The sequence below is a fragment of the Pseudorca crassidens genome, chromosome X (assembly GCF_039906515.1).
Source record: "Pseudorca crassidens isolate mPseCra1 chromosome X, mPseCra1.hap1, whole genome shotgun sequence".
Taxonomy (NCBI): domain Eukaryota; kingdom Metazoa; phylum Chordata; class Mammalia; order Artiodactyla; family Delphinidae; genus Pseudorca; species Pseudorca crassidens.
The window spans coordinates 42,847,947-42,864,936 of NC_090317.1; the positions used below are offsets into that span (position 1 = coordinate 42,847,947).

The 16,990-nt window shown below is 40.6% G+C and overlaps 1 protein-coding gene and 1 long non-coding RNA gene across 3 annotated transcripts; one reads left to right on the plus strand and one right to left on the minus strand.

Moving 5' to 3' along the window:
• Positions 1-236: 236 nt before the first annotated feature.
• LOC137217188 (uncharacterized) lies at positions 237-2,740 on the minus strand. The gene is made up of 2 exons (XR_010940038.1): positions 2,370-2,740; positions 237-964 (listed from the first exon to the last, which is right to left on the minus strand). It is a non-coding gene; the product is annotated as an uncharacterized lncRNA (long non-coding RNA).
• Positions 1,565-14,195, plus strand: MORF4L2 (mortality factor 4 like 2). Of its 2 annotated transcripts, none has more exons than XM_067723752.1 (4): positions 1,565-1,699; positions 4,448-4,536; positions 11,185-11,288; positions 12,642-14,195. In XM_067723752.1, exon 4 carries the CDS (start codon positions 12,666-12,668, stop codon positions 13,530-13,532), a length of 867 nt encoding a protein of 288 aa, XP_067579853.1. In that variant the 5' UTR covers positions 1,565-1,699; positions 4,448-4,536; positions 11,185-11,288; positions 12,642-12,665; the 3' UTR covers positions 13,533-14,195. The 2 variants fall into 2 exon arrangements, with proteins under 2 accessions (XP_067579853.1, XP_067579852.1); XM_067723751.1 differs by lacking the exon at positions 1,565-1,699 and adding an exon at positions 2,791-3,015.
• The last annotated feature ends 2,795 nt before the right edge of the window (positions 14,196-16,990 follow it).

Sequence of the window (16,990 nt, forward strand, 5' to 3'; positions counted from 1 at the left end):
TCTAGTCAACGTTAGCCAAGGCAGGGAACAAGGTGTCTGTGATGCATTTTGAGGCCCAGAAAGACAAGCTACTGTGGCTGAACAACATAGTACTGTCAAAGGCTTGGGCTCAAAGGACAGGTAAAGTTCAATTCTGGTTCCCAAACTTTTGTATGCACTGAGAAAATAAAAGGCACCTCTTCACAATAGTTTTTAATCTGTGAAACGGGACAGATATCACGCAGGGTGTCTCAATAAAACATATACAGCATTTATTATTTTGCTTTACATTCTGTAGTACCCTCTAGTGGAGTGTACAAAAATAAGCATTGTATTTCTGCCCTCCAAAGCAGTGCTTTTAACTTCAGTGTGCATTGGGATCACCATAACAGTTTGTTATAACAGATAGCCAAACGCTACCTACTCCTAGAATTTCTGATTAATTAGGTTGGAGGTGAGAATCTAAATTTCTGACAACTTCCCAAAAGGTGATAATGATGCTATTGGTGTGTCTGGGAAACACTTTGAGGACTTCTGCTCTAAATCCTGCCCTTTCCGGGTGTGTGCTTGTATGTGTGTGTTCATGAGCACACACATGCATGCATGCACACATGTGTAAGATCTATAACTGAAATAGGTGTAACTTTTGTTGTTTGATGTTCATTTATTAGTATGCATCTAATAAGGATTTTGTGAAGAATAAAAGAATATCCATGTGAATGATATGACACAGCATCTAAAATATAGAAAGCATGAAAAAAACTGAGGATCACAGAACATTAATCCCAGGTTCTCAGAACTAGTAAGTGTGGAATGGGGTTTAAAATTAGGCCTCTGGGCTTCCCTGGTGGCGCAGTGGTTGAGAGTCTGCCTGCCGATGCAGGGCACACGGGCTTGTGCCCCGGTCCGGGAGGATCCCACGTGCCGCGGAGTGGCTGGGCCAGTGAGCCATGGCCGCTGAGCCTGCGCGTCCGGAGCCTGTGCTCTGCAACAGGAGAGGCCACAACAGTGACAGGCCCGCGTACCGCAAAACAAATACAAAAACAAAAACAAAAAAATAAAATTAGGCCTCTGACTCCAAAAACAATAGTTTAACAGGACCGCTACAGAAAATAGGGTGAAAACACACATATCTAATCGTAATTTCAAAAGTAAAAAGATAACTTTTCAATACCAGGGTCCAAGTCCAATAAAGAGAAACATTTTTACTGACAAAACAGCCATCTATATTTTCCCTTTGTTGGGGGGCAGCATTTGAAGAGAAGATCTTAACCCCACAGAAAGGGTTAGAATCCCATCAGCATTGGTGCCTGGGGTCATTTATCACTTCTGACCACCCCCCCCACCCGCAAAAGGCAAGTAGGAAAGAAGAGAGAGATGGGGGGAGGATTTTTTTAAGGAGGAAAGAAGGAAAGAAATGAGGTAAAACATTTGAATCAAGGGCCATAGTCCCCTGCCTTGTAGGGCTAGTAACAGAAGTTAATTTGATTTTTCCCTAGCAATGAAAGATATATACGATCTCTATAGATTGGAGAGTTCAACAAATCAGAAAAGGGGGGGATCCCATAATTCCAGGGACCAAACAGCCAATCCTTTGCTGGAATTTGGCGGCATCTAGTGGCAAACTCAAAAGGTATAAACCTCACCCAGAGAACTTTCTGGAAAATTAAGAGTGCGTACTTGCCTGAAGAGCACTCTGCGTGGAGATCAGGACAAAAAGGTAAGAGAACCTCAGCCCCCACAGAAATTCGGAGTCCCTAGTGGAGGGGAAGTCTGTCGTATATAGATATTCTCAGCAGAAAATTGTGCCAGGAGAAATGGAAGCAACTTGAAGAGGGGAGGGCGGAGGGAGCGGGGGTTGGAGGGGAAGGCTATTAGGGAACAGCAAAGAAGCTGCTTCTTGGAATTGCTAATATGAGAATGGGAGGGTTTGGCTCTTCACCGCTGGAGGGCTACGGTTTAGAACAGGATTTTCACGTGGAGAAAGACGTGGGAAGAAAGTATTTTTAGGGTCTAAAATTAAATCGATAGGGGACACCGAAATATTTCTAGCTAAGACCCTTTATCTCAGTTACGGTCGCCTTACCTTAATTACTTAATTTTCCTTTTCCTGAGAATAACATACACAAAAGTAGAAAACGATCCGTTGAGCGCGCGCACCTACGCGCGCACACACGCACATGCACCCGCTTCGGGACACACACCGGCCCCAACGCTAGGGGCGCACGCCTGCGCACACCAGCTACCTCCAGCGCCACGAGGCCTGGCGTTCACGCACACGGAAAGCCCAAGGCCACGTGGGCTCGCCTGCGCGCAGACGCCCTGACACTGCGCGCCCGCAGAGCCCCCCCGCACCCCAACTCGCACACACATCGAAACCCCCACTCTACCTTATTTTTTTTTCCTCCAAGAGTTGTGCAACAGGTTCGGGGGCGTGGCCCCAGATTTGACCTAGCGCTTCCCCACTCGCGGGAACCTTAGCTCATTTCCGCCCATCCTGTTTCCGCAGGCCACGTAGACACTTCCTTTCCCAGTGGAAAAAAAAAAACCCATAATGCCTCCCTGCAGGAAAAAAAAACAAAAAAAACCCCTCTGGTCTGGGGAACTCTGGGTCGTGAAAGTAGGCCACGTGAACACCCTGCCCTATAGACTTATGACCCAACTCCTGTCGCGCTTTTGGAGGGCGGGCTAAGGACCTAAGAGAGCGAACGTCATTGGCCAGAGCCCGCACTAAAGGAGGAAGGTGACTGGTTTGCTTCAAGCCTTACCCGTGAAGAAGCAGGCTGCTAGCACCCGCCTTTACTGCGGCGAAGTGTCATTGTTGACGTAGTGGGCTTCGTCCAATCATTTGGTTATAGAACATTCTAAAACTTAGACAAGACGATTGTGACTGGCTGGAGGGCATAAACCCGCCTCCAGGGTGACGTGTCTGCCTATGGATATCAGTTGCCAGAGAAACCTGGCTTTACTATGGCGGTTGGAGGGTCGGCAGTGATCACACGTCGGCTGCTGGAAAGAGCTGGATTCTCGTTTCAGGTTTCGGGGTCGGGGTGGGGGTGGGGAGAAAGGGTTGACGATTTCCTCTTATCGTCGCGTATATAGACAAGATTAACTAATGGCTTTACAATCTGGCAGAGCTAGATTCAAATTCCTACTCGCCAACGCCCAGCTTGGGCTGGCTGCTGTTCTTTCTGCGTCTCGGTTTCCATGTTTGTAAAGTGGTGATAATAATAGTATCTACCTCAGAGACGTGTGCCTCCGAGGCGTGTGCTGTATATTAGTGCGTGTAATATACGAAAGCGAGGTAATATAGTACGTATAATAACTTAATACGAAGCCTGGCTCCGGAAGATATTAGCTATTATTGTGGAGAGAAAAACCCGGGTAATAGAATGAGAAAAACCATAAAATTATGTAAAGTCGTTCATTACAGTGCTTTTCCTGCCCATCACCCCCTTCCCTAGTAGAAATTCGAGATATAAGAGAGACGTATCAGTCTTTACCGATGAAATAATTTATTTGGGAATTACCTCAAAATAGCGGGGATTGGAATTTTCCATATTGAAAAGTTTAAAAAAAAAAAGCGGCTTGGGGGTGGGGAGAGATGGAGAGTGAGAGCGAGCTGGAGGTGAACCGCATGCGAGGAGTAGGCCTTGTTTGGATCCTGATTCGGACACACCAACTATAAAAAAAAAAAAATGTTTAACACGCATCGGGAAATTTTGAAGACGGATTCGATATTTGATGTTTTTTAAGGAATTAATGACGATGTTTTAGACGTTGTAATGGTATTGTGGTTATGTTTTCAAATTGTCTTTAACTTGTAGAGATAATATACGAAAATATGCATTAAATAATAAAATGTCTCGGATTGGCTTCAAAATACGTTGATATCTAGGATTTGCTTCAAAATAAGATAAGCGGTAGGGGGAAGTGGGGAGGGGTATAGATGAAACAAAATTGGCCCTAAGTTAATCGTTTAAGCTGAGTGATGGCCATATGGGATTCCTTATATTATTCTGTCTACCTTGGTATATGTTTGAAAATTTCCATAATAAAATACAGAAAGTCAGCTCTTCAGTGAGCTTGAAAAAAACAGAGTGGGGGGGAGCAGTGGGTGGGGTTATAGATAAAACAAGATGGCCTTCAGTTGGTAATTGTTGAAGCTGGGTTATACATTCGCATAGGTTTATAATATTATTCCCCCTACATTTTTATCCATTTGAAATTATCCTTAATAAAAAGTACTTTAAAAAAGCAAAAACAAATTACTTTATCAAAAATCAGGGTAAATGTACAATAAGGTAAATTTGAAAATGTAACCACAAGAAAGGAAAAAAACACTTGTACATTATTTATCAGTTTTGGTGTCCTTTGTGTGTGATAAAATGCATTGATGGAAAAGAAAACGTTCATCTCATATCTTTTTATTTTATGTCCTTTCCTGTCCCCTTGTTTGACCTTCTAGGCTACCATCAGAAAAGCTAAGTTTGCTGAATAGTGAGGATCAGAAGATCTGATCCTGATTGCAGAACATCCCTAATTACAGAGTCTTGGGTAAGTGCCTCCCTTCTCCTGGCCTCAATTTGCAAACAAGATAATTCCACATAACCTTCCTAACTGTCCAGGAATATTTTGAGGATTAATAAGCGCCTGTCTAGGAAAGCACTCTACATTTATAAGAAGGGAAGGATGGAGCTAAGTCCATTTGTTCTTCCAATATAGAAAGTGCCTAAACAACAGAGGGCTGTATAATTTTACATTCCTTGATAAAAGATACTGTAATTGATCCCCTCTAGTTAGCGCCATACATCTTTTTTTTTTTTTTTTTTACTTTGTGGCATCCCATATGCAGCATAATTTAGTGGTTAAGAGCAAATACTGACTTCCTGAATATAAATCCTGGCTCTGCCACTTATTGTGTGATCCTGGGCAAGATACTTACTCGCTTTGGCTCTAAATTTCCTCATATGTAAAATAAAGATAATAACAGTTCCTACTTCATCGGATTGTTGAGGGAATTACATGTAAAATACAGGACATTGTTTGGCACATATAAGTGTTTGATTTAATAATTATGACTCTTAGTCCTTCTGCTTCATCCTGTTTTATACACACGTGCACATGTGCACACACATGTTAATAAAAGCAGTGGATACCTTTTTAGAGTTGTAAAAAATAATAATACTGTTGGTTTCTCTCCTGATTTTCCAGAAGCAGCAGTTACTACTAGAACTGAATTCTGAAATTATAACTTCTGACTTACCCTAACAATCTAGAAAGATATTGAGTATGTTGATCGTATTTATTTATAAGGGAATTTCCAGGAGCTATAATTTTAACTAGCAAATCATAACCATATTCAGTCTGCTAACAACTTTTATATCATTCCTCTTTTGTCTCAGACTCAAAAAATATCTGTTAAAGGAAGTGTTCCAAGATCCAGAATTGATGTAAATGTAACTGACATGGTGTATATGCATTTAAAGGTTTATTCCAACAAACTGTTGGAGATATTGTTCACACTCACTTCTGACACATTCATACACAAAAATGTCAGCATTTGGAGTCTGTATTCCTGAATGGCCCATCACTTGCATGAGGAGATGAAGGAAGGTTTTTCAGTCTCTTGACAGCTTTATTTTCCCATGGAGTCACGATATTTTCCTTTTTACTTTTTGTTCTTCTGAAAGCTAGGTTGCAGAGAAGGGCACTTTCCTGGTGGGAAAGATGCAACAGATGGGTAGGCACAGAACCCCTTTACGGGAGGCCATTTGGAGAATGATTAAAGGTGAAAGGGAGGGAGGTGTACTGTTAGGCCAGTAGCAGCTCAGAGAAGACAAGGGTCAATGTAGCCTGAAATGGAGAAAGCCTCAAGGAGGAAAAGGACCTTGACCAGGGCCTCTGAGGATGGGCAGAGCCTAGAAGGGGGTAAGGAAACCAGTTCAAATGGAATGCCTACAAAGTATACGACATACAATGATTAACTGAAAAGTCTAGCTGTGTGTTAGAACCATGGATAAGAATATATCAGAAAATCATTATGAATTTTAAATATGTGTATTTTAATATAAATCTTTAGTCACATAATTGATCATGTGAATCAGTCTCCTTGTAACGTAAAAAGCTAAAATATTACAGAGTAGGCCCAGGTCTCCTTTTCTCATACCTCCAATTCTCTTACTCTCCCCAGAGTTAACCACTATTATCAGTTCTATTTCCTTCGAGATCTCTAATTATGTACCTGTTTAAAAAATGTATATGGATACATATAAAATATTGTTTTGTGTTTTCTTTTACATAAATATGGTGTCACATAGGTATTGTTTTGCAACTTATTTTTATTCAACAAATTGTCTTGGATGTCTTCACGTCCATTCATAGAGTTCTGATTCCATTCACAGTGGCATTCCTTTAACTAGCATTATAGTCCATGTAATGGATAAACCACGTTTTGTTTTGCCAAATCACTATTGATAGTCCTCTAGGTTGACTCCAGTATTTTGCTGTTTCAAATTATACTGCATCAAACATCCTTGGAACCCATGTACAAATGTTATTCCAGGGCAATATTTATGTCTTTAAACTATGATGATTAAACCAGTGTTGATACTGGTGTGAGAACAGACATCACTGTGACAGAACAGATGACCTAGAAACAGTGATACCTTTAAAAATTGAATAATCAAAAATCATTGGGAAGAGAGTACCTTAAAAGACCCGTAGAACTCTAGGAATTTAGAATGTTATAAATAAGCAATTCAAATCAGTGGGGAAAAGATAGGCTCTAATAATTAATACTAGGAAAAATTAGCTGTATATTTGGAAGAAACTATAAAAATACTGAGAAATAATATAGGAAGTCATTTAGAATACTGATTTGGGAGCATTTTCCCCCGGCATGACATGCCAAAGTTCACAAAGGAAAAGGTTGTTGACACATTTGTGTTTCTTATACACACAGAGAGACCCACTTAGAAGAAAAATGACAATTTGGAAAAAATATTTCCAACATACCAAAAAACCTTAGTATTTAATTATTAGAAGTCAATAAAAGAGGCAAAACAACCTAGTAGAAATGAGGATAAATATTTACATAAGAAAAAGATACATATGAATGTCTGAAGGTATGCTCAGTATCACACAAATGCAAATAAAAACCTCTTACTACATACTAGATTGGACCCCCCAATTTTTTTCCCAAAAAGATGTTTATCCAGTGTTGCTGAAGGTGTGGGTGAATGAACTTTAACGTCTTTGCTGGGAGTACAAATTAAAACAGCTCTTTACAAATTAATTTGCCTCTATGTCATCAAAGTTGTAAATAAGCAGATCCTTTGCGCAGTTCCACTGCTGAGAATGTCCTGAATAATTACCTAACATGCTGATATGTCTGTACACTGATGTCTGTTACACCATTTCTATAGTAATGAAGTATTGGAAACCTAAATGTTCATTTATATGGGGCTGGTTAAATTACATTATGTGGAGATTATAGAATGATGCAGATATTAAAAAGAATGAGCTAGGTATGTGTGGATATAGATGGCCGTGATAAAGTGAGAAAAGGTGGGGAGCAATATGTATCTCACATTTGTCAAGACAAATCAAGTAAATGCATGATACATATTCACAATATGAACAGACACATTTAGTTTTAAAGGTAGGTTTTTGTGTGAATGTGTACATAAAAAGATTTGAAAGCATACACACTCATTCTGGGATTGAGGTGGGGAGGGGAGGTGGTAAGGGGAGAATGCCCACATCTTTATATATTCTGGTATTTATAATTACGTAAAGGAACTATTACTCAAATACTACCACAAAATTAATTACTCGGGCGGGAGGAATATAGATTTTCAGTTCACAATTTAAATAATTTCTGGGTGGATTAAGGAATTAAAATATAAACAAATCCATTAAAATGTCATCTTAATCTTTAAGCTTAATGGAAGGAAAAACCACATATTTCATCATACAAATCTTAATCTTATCAGACACTAAACTAGGGGAAATATTTGCCCAATATGACAATTGATAAACAACTGTAAATGTTAAACTCATTAAGAACCAACTCAAAATGAATGGGTAGAGGACAAAATATAACTGGCCAGGGAACACATTTTTTAAATGTCAAAACCACTAATAAGAAATACAAGCCGAGTAGATAAACACCCATTTTCCTTGTCAGATTTACAGTGCTGGATAGCCGGTGCCGACCAGAGTTGTGAGGTTGAAAATTGGTACAACTTGTGGGGAAAGTAATTTGGCAACATATTACCTCTTAACCTACTAAATCTGCATCTGGGAATCTTAAAGGAATAATGAGGGCAAAAGATATTTTACTTACAGGATAGATTGAGGGGGAGGGTCACTTTCCAGAAAGGGGGTGGTTAAGTAAATTAAAGTATGCCCATTTGGTGGATCTCCTACAGCTCTCAAGATGTATGTATATTATAACCTTACTAACATGGGGAAATGATCCGTTGTAATAGCAAGTTTTTTTAAGTGAAAATCTGATTTAATACCAGGATGAGGTTACCTCGGAGTATTTACACAGAAATTGAAGATAGAAAACTAAGGCAAACATACGGATGTGTTTTCTCAATATCTGGCATACCCTAGAGCTGACCTGTAGGGAACAAGTGGAAAAATATTTGATGACTGTCGTCCCTAATTTGTGCTTCCATTTTCCCCATGTGTTGAATCACCTCCTCACTGATTCACTAATATATACCATACCCACCAGGGACCTAAGTGCTACTGCAAAAAGCACAAGATACATATTACACAAGACCTATGGCAAATGGAGGTTAATGATGTAGTTCCATAAGCAAAACTAACACATGAAACATTTAAATACTAAGCTGTGGAGTACTAACGGCTTCATATGATACTGGCGATGGGAGTGAAAGGTGGGCTAGAGTAGTTAGGAAATTTAGAGGAAATGGGACTTTCGTGATATTTAGATGAGGGAGATGAAGGGAGGAAGCATGACTGGAGTTAAGAGTGGGTATACAAAGCCAGTAAACGATGTTAATAAAGTCAAAAACTGGCAGATTTGAAGTTTAAAACAGCTCAAAGCAATATATAGTGCTAACGTTTTTAATGAATATGCACAGCACGTCTGCCGCCAAGCCATGGAATAATGTAAGCTAGGAAGGGAGGTACAAAGTACAGTGACCTAATGAAACTCCATAAATTTGTATTACAAGTAGGAGCCAGACATCAAAAGGATGGGTCTTCCCTCCGTTTGATATTTGGCTTCCTACTCCGGGTAGTAATAGTTGCTTGATCTGTAGGATACTCAGATGAAAATAAAGGTACTGAGACAATTCTCAGAAAGGCTGCTTTCCTGGCTTTATTAAGTCTGGGCAAAAATCTTGACTCGTGTGGGTAGTTTTCTGTACCATGTCAGGTATTTCGTTCAACTTGGGACTTTATATGAAAAGTAGAATTTGTAGAGAAAGATGAAACTCACCCACTTAATGAGAGCCAGGTAGAATTCCTTGTTGTAATTTTCTTGTGCATAAATATATGTAATCAATGCCAAGGATATACAGTAGGTTCAGGGATCATTCTCAAGTTCCTCACTAAGGAATTGCTGATGACCAGTGTGACTTCCAAAAGAGTTCCTATGCAGCCTGGCTCTACTTCTGTGTGTTTTACAGTCTGGCTGGCACTGGGTCATCCTGCTTTCTTTAGTTGCTATTTTAACTATACCCTTGTTTTGTGGAAGGTCTGCCCATTATTAGCCCCCAGGTAGGTTTTCTGGATTTCACCTATATAACTTAACTAAATTCTCTGATATCCTCACATACTGCGTCCCATCTGTCCCAGTCACAAATTTTTTTTAGAAACACTTTGTAAGCTTGGTAGCTTACAATATAATGCCATGAAACACCAGCCACTCTCTGATCCTTCACAGGATGTGTCTATATATCCCTCTCAGCCAGAAAGTTTCTGATTCCCAGAGGGTCAGTGTCTGTATTCACAGATCTTGATGCTCTCTGAAGAGCACCTTTGCTCTGATTTCTGCTGAGAGCTTTGTGTTCTGTCAGAGGATATCATTTGCTTAGTGATAGAACCCAGGCCTCTCTGCCAATAACTGGCTTCCCTGATTCACAGCTCTAGTTTTCTGGCATTTCTCACCTCATTTCCTCTTCAGGGATTCCCTGACACCAGCCCACATAATCTTAGGGGCTAGCAATTGGCAAAAGGGCTTTTTTTCTGTGGGTTAAAATTGTTACCAGAGAAACCTGGTTTAAGGCTTGCCCACCATCATATCTCGTTCTTTCCCCGAGGTTACCCTGGCTTTAATGGTGTGTTTATTCATCTAGTTACTTTCCTGTGTATTTTTTTAATATTTATTTGTTTATTTGGCTGCACTGGGTCTTAGTTGCAGCGTGCGGGATCTTTTTAGTTGCGGCATGCAGGCTCTTAGTTGTGGCACGTGGGATCTAGTTCACTGACCAGGGATCGAATCCGGGCCCCCTGCATTGCAAGCGCGGAGTCTTAACCACTGGAGCACCAGGGAATTCCCAACTTTCCTATGTATTTTTATACATGTCAGTTTAAAACATAGAAATTGGACCTCACTGTTCATAAAAACTGTCTAAAATATTGTTATTTCTCCACTTGTGCTATCTCTGGGATCCTCTTGTACACGTTATTATGCAACTTGCCTATTTACCTAATAGTGTATAATTGAACATCTTTCCATGTCAGTACATGGATCTCTGCTTAATTCATTTGAATGTTCTTCCATGGTGTGCATACATAATAATTTCTATTACCATTTCCCTGTTGAAGAATATTTGTTTCCAGTTATTTAGTATTACAAACACCACTGCAGTGAACATCCTTGTATCCATGTTCACATATGCAGGTACTCCTGCACGGTACCGTGCTAGCTTTTCAGCCACATCATATTTATGAAATTCTTAACAAGAACCTGTGAAGGCTAGGGGTAATTTGCTACATTCCATAGATGAAAAAACAGGCTAAGAGAGCTTACATATCTTTCCCAGAGCCTCACAACCCATAAATGGCAGAGCCTTACTGAAGTAGAAGTATGTCTAACAGCAGAACTCATGTGTTTTCTTTGATATCACAATTGTAAACCACATGTTTTTAAATTAGATTTTTTCCCCCAGTGTTTCAGAAAAGTTTATCTTCATTGCTGATGTCTGCTTTCCTTTCTAGGTTGTGTCTCCCACCTCATCTCTCCAGACATCCCAGAAGATCTGTAAGATTCCATCTGGGAAAACACTAGGAGTTTTTGGAAGGGAAAGAAGGAAGAGGATTACGTAAGTCAAAGGACTTGTTTAATCTGTCATACCATAAGAATCACAGAACACTTTTTTCAACTTTATCTCACTAACCCTCTCTGCTGCATTTTACAGTGTAGATTATCTCCTTTCCTTCTTGAAACTCTCAACTACTTTGGCTTCCAAAATAACATTCTTCTAATTCTCATATGGCTGCTCTGACCTTTTTGTTTTATTTGTTCTCTCTCTCTCTCTCTCCTCACCCCTTAAATACCATTGTTTCTTAGGTTTTTCCAGAATTCTGTACTTGGTTCAGTTTTTCTTCTACTCCCAGCTATATGATGATTACTCTCAAATCTCCATTTCTGGTTTTGACCTCTCACCTAAGCTTTAAAGTCATTTGTTTAACTCCATACCTCACACTTACTACATCTAGTACTGAACTTCTTTCCTCTCTAATCCATTTCCTCCTCCTCTAGATGCAGTCTCATTTGGTGATAATACTATGACCTAATCACCCATTCTCAAAACCCTGGCAGTCATCACTGACTTTATCCCTCACCAATTTATTATCTCCTCCAACAAGCTATTGGTGAAAGTGGTGTTCGGTAGCATTTCTTGTTTGCTCCGAAAATATTCTGTGCCTATAACTATCATTTTAGTAACCTTGTTGTTTTATAATTGTCACTTTAGATATTCGAATCCCTAGCGCCTAGCATAGTACATGTCCAGAAGCAGATAAGCAGTAATGTATGATGACTAACTGAATGGATGAATTACCCTATTTCCTATTATTTTATTGCTGATTCCAAACTAACCATTAAAAATTAGTGCTTTTATTAATTCATTAATTACTCAGGCTTAAAACTGTGGAGGCACCTTTGACTCCTCCCTCTCCTTCATTTACCAAGTTCTATATTCAGTTTCTCTTGACTCTGTCATCGGCTTAGTTCAGGCCTACTGGACTTACAGAAAAACCTTTGCTGTTACTCATTTTGCCTCCAGCCACCTAAGTTAATCTTTCTTGTTTCTTTCATCTTGTCATTTTCCTGTTCAGAAGTCTTGAGTTTCAGTTCCACTGCCTTTTGTAGTTTAATTCATTCTTTTGCTAAAATTATATTCCTGTCTTTTGAGTGGCATTGAAAAGCTAATTTATGGGCAGGTCTGATGAGTGATTGGGTGGGCTGAGAGTAGTGGGTGGGTGGTAGTGAGGATCAAAGAGAGAGAAGAGGTAGTAAGTCACTTACAGTTAATTCGTTGGCCCTGAAATAGGATTTGAAATCCAAATTCCAAGAGAGTAGCGTGTGTTGTGCTTTGATAGGCTTTTAGGAAGTACGGTGTGTTAAAGGTCACCATAGAAAACAACCAAGTAAAATACTTTATATATTACAGTGGTTGGAATAAAAACAGGGTTGAATGAGTTCCAGAAAGCAGGGTTCTCAAACTCGTGGACAACAATCTGCAGACGAAGACAACTTCAAAAAACCAACTAGAAGCAACATGCAGAGAAGTAAGATGAGAGGGGCCTCCTCGGGAAAGAAGACAGCTGGTCCCCAGCAGAAGAATCTGGAAGCAGCACTACCAGGCAGATGGGGGGGTCGCTCTGCAGAGAACCCCCCTTCAGGGTCCGTGAGGAAGACAAGAAAGAACAAACAGAAGACCCCTGGGAACGGAGATGGTGGCAGCACCAGCGAAGCACCTCAGCCACCTCGGAAGAAAAGGGCCCGGGCAGACCCCACTGTTGAAAGTGAGGAGGCATTTAAGAATAGAATGGAAGTTAAAGTGAAGATTCCAGAAGAATTAAAACCATGGCTTGTTGAGGACTGGGACTTAGTTACCAGGCAGAAGCAGCTGTTTCAACTCCCTGCTAAGAAAAATGTAGATGCCATTCTGGAAGAGTATGCTAATTGCAAGAAATCGCAGGGAAATGTTGATAATAAGGAGTATGCAGTTAATGAAGTTGTGGCAGGAATAAAAGAGTATTTCAATGTGATGTTGGGCACTCAGCTGCTCTACAAATTTGAGAGGCCCCAGTATGCCGAAATCCTCTTGGCTCACCCTGATGCACCGATGTCCCAGGTTTATGGGGCGCCACACCTACTGAGATTATTTGTAAGAATTGGAGCGATGTTGGCATACACGCCCCTTGATGAGAAGAGCCTTGCATTATTGTTGGGCTATTTGCATGATTTCCTAAAATATCTGGCAAAGAATGCTGCGTCTCTCTTTACTGCCAGTGATTATAAAGTGGCTTCTGCTGAGTACCACCGCAAAGCCCTGTGAGGGTCTACTGACCACTCACTGTTATGTCTGGTATCTGTAAACACTCTTTTTGTTCTTAGTCTTTTTCTTGTATAATTGATGTTCTTTAAAATTGTTAATGTATAACAGGGCTTATGTTTCAGTTTGTTTTCTGTTTTGTTCTAAACAGAAAATAAAAGGAGTGCAAGCTCCTTTTCTCATTTCAAAGTTGCTACCAGTGTACGCAGTAATTAGACAAAGAAGAAACATTCAGTAGAACATTTTATTGCCTAGTTGACAACATTGCTTGAATGCTGGTGGTTCTATCCCTTTGACACTACACAGTTTTCTAATATGTGTTAATGCTACGTGAAAAAAATGCCCTGATTCCTAGTGCCAAAGGTTCAACTTAATGTATATACCCGAAAACCCATGCATTTGTGCTCTTTTTTTTATGGTGCTTGAAGTAAAACAGCCCATCCTCTGCAAGTCCATCTATGTTGTTCCTTAGGCATTCTATCTTTGCTCAAATTGTTGAAGGATGGTGGTTTGTTTCATGGTTTTTGTATTTGAGTCTAATGCACGTTCTAACATGATAGAGGCAATGCATTATTGTGTAGCCACGGTTTTCTGGAGAAGTTGATATTTTAGGAATTGTATTTCAGATCTTAAATAAAATTTGTTTCTAAATTTCAAAGCAAGAAATTTGCAGTGTGCCTTTAATGTTACTGAGGCTGAGAAGTCAGCAGGCTCAGGAAAGATCTAGGTGGTATTAAAGGAGAGAGTTCTGACCCCTAGTGAAAGAATTCCTTTTATTGGGTGGGGCAGCCAGGTGTGTACCCCACCCGGCCAGTCTCCCTCATCTGCCCTCTGTGGCTTCTCAGGGTGGGATTGCTTCCTAGTGCTGCTTGTAAGAGCCACTTTTGCTCCCATGCTGCTTGCCTCTGTGAGTTGGGCTGCTATAATAGGATATTTAATGGGTACTATAACAGCCCCTTATACTTATGCAGACCTTTGCTCTTTCCCACCAGGGGGAGCATGGGCAGCCACCTTCAGTATTGTATCAGAAATGCTTGTAGATTTGGGGCCAAGGATGGCAGCTTTCCAAGCTCCAGCATTGATGCCATGTTCCCTATGCTTTTATAATCCCTTGGACATAAAGATTGAGAATCCTAGAGTAGGGTATCTGTGGAGAAGAGCGATGGTGTTGGACGCCTATGATTATAAATCCATCTTACATGAAAATTCCCTAGTCAAACCAAGTTTTGCTTCATGACAGTGTTTTTTTACTTCTTTAGTGAAAAAATATTCCATGGTTACTGCAGAAATTTTGGAAAATACACTAAGAACAAATATGAGCATAAGAATCACATAAACTGCCACTGGATCTGTCAGGGTCCCAGCAGGAAATAAATGAGACCCAAAATGGATGATTTGAGGAGTTTAGTAGAGAATTCTTTCCCAAGTTGTCAGCAGAGGAGTCACCCACAGACTGGGTGACTTAAACAACAAAAATTTATTTTCTCATAGTTTCAGAGGCCAGAAGTCTTAAGATCAGGGTGTTGGCAGGGTTGGTTTCTTCTGAGGCCTCTCTCCTTGACTTGTAGATGGCTGCCTCCTCCCTGTGACTTCACATGGTCTTTTCCTCTGTACTTATCTGTGTCCTCCTAATCTGTTCTTATAAGACCAGTCATATTGGATTAGGGCCCACCCTAATGATCTCATTTTAACTTAGTTACCTCTATAAAGACTCTATCTCCAGATACAGTCACATTCTGAGGTACTGGGGGGAAGTGGGTAGGACTTTAACATGAATTTAGAGGTGACTCAATTCAGCCTGTAACAGGGTGTTACTACATCTAGACAAGGAAGAGTAGGAGAGGAGAGAACAGGGTGAGGGAGGGAGCAGGAGGAGGGAGTGTGGGAGACTGTGGAGTAGGAGCTGGGGAGGAGTGGGAGCAGGGGTGAGAGAAGGAGCAGGGTGAGGTGAGAAAATAGGAGCAGTGGGAGGGGGGAGGGGAGGGGGAATTACTAGAATGGTAGACAGCTGTGTGGAAAGGGCCACCTGATAGCAGCTGGAATCTTCAGGGTGCAGTTAGCTCATAGAAACCTCAAAGACGGCAGAATCCAGGAAGAGGGGCTGGGGTGGTATACCTGACCTCACGCTTCCCTGCTTTTTATCTCCTGCTGGGTATTTCCCTTTGGCCATATTGGAAACCAAAGGGCAAAGAAGACCTATGATATATCTTTATTGGTAAGCTTGGGGGACACAGCAGGGAGGAAAAGTAGATTGGTGGGGGTAGAGCAAATGAGATTTCTAGCACACACATACCTGAAATAACCATTGTTCACACTTTGCCGTATATTCTTAGAATTAGTATGTCCTCTTTGGGACCTAGGGCCTTGGCCAACTAGCGGGATTCTTAACAAGGCCATTTATCCATTGAACTGGAGGCCTAGTAAACAAATGGATGTTAGCTCACATGCTTGAACATGGTAGAAATATCACATTTTAAAACATCACATTTCTAAAAATCACATTGCCTCTAAATGAACATAAATATGACCCTGAGATCCAACCGTAGCATGTTGGTGGGATAGCCACTTCAGTTATTATTGAGGATCCCCCATCTTTATTACTTATACAAACATTTTATGGTCGCATCAAAGCCTGAAGAGGTTCCCACTGACATCAGATGTCTGTCCACACTGGTTAGGAATGAGGTGCTCCTTTACTGAATTGGCCTGGTATCTTCAGATCCCTTGTCCCTGCTGCTTCCGTCAACCCTCTGGGTAGGGGGATCTTTAGTAAGACTAGGTGCCCAGCTTCTCTGAGCCCACCACAGAGTCTTCCTTGGGGCCTAATATGGAAAAACATGTCTCTGCTACTGGAAGGACCCATAAACCCTGACCTCTTTTCTCTTGCTGCCTTCAAATGCCCTCCATTCCCATCTAGGGAAACCATGCTTGATTTTGTCAAGGCATATAGTCCTTTTCAAAATATAAAAGGCACTGGCTTCAAGCAGCTTTCACCTCCAGCTCTGCTATAAACCTCCCTCTCATGGATCTCTGCGGAAAATGGGAGGAGAGAAAAAACATAAGAACACAATACACAAGTTAATATCTCAATGACTAATAATTCAGTATTTTCCAGTTAGGTTCGTAGGTAGTTTCTTTTTATTTTAGCTGATTTCTTCTTGTGTCATTTTTTTAAAGCAACACCTTAGGAATATTCAGGAGAGGCCTAAAGTGCTTTATTAGGACCTAAACCAGGCTATCCTACTGATTAAAAAAAAGAAGGCAATTATAATAAGTATATCCAAATTATTACCCAAATCTCTGTTGATTTAGCAAGTTTCTCTATTCTTAAACTACACAGGTGATGTAGTTTCATCTAGCCATCTAAATGACTAAAGACTTCCCTTCTGAAACTGAAGGGTGGTTTTGAGAATATATTTACCGCATCAGATTCAGCACCTAGCTAACATGGTGGTTCCATA

Excerpts from the sequence above, each read along its gene's own strand:
- MORF4L2 (XM_067723752.1), top strand. The coding sequence starts at position 12,666 with ATGAGTTCCAGAAAGCAGGGTTCTCAAACTCGTGGACAACAATCTGCA.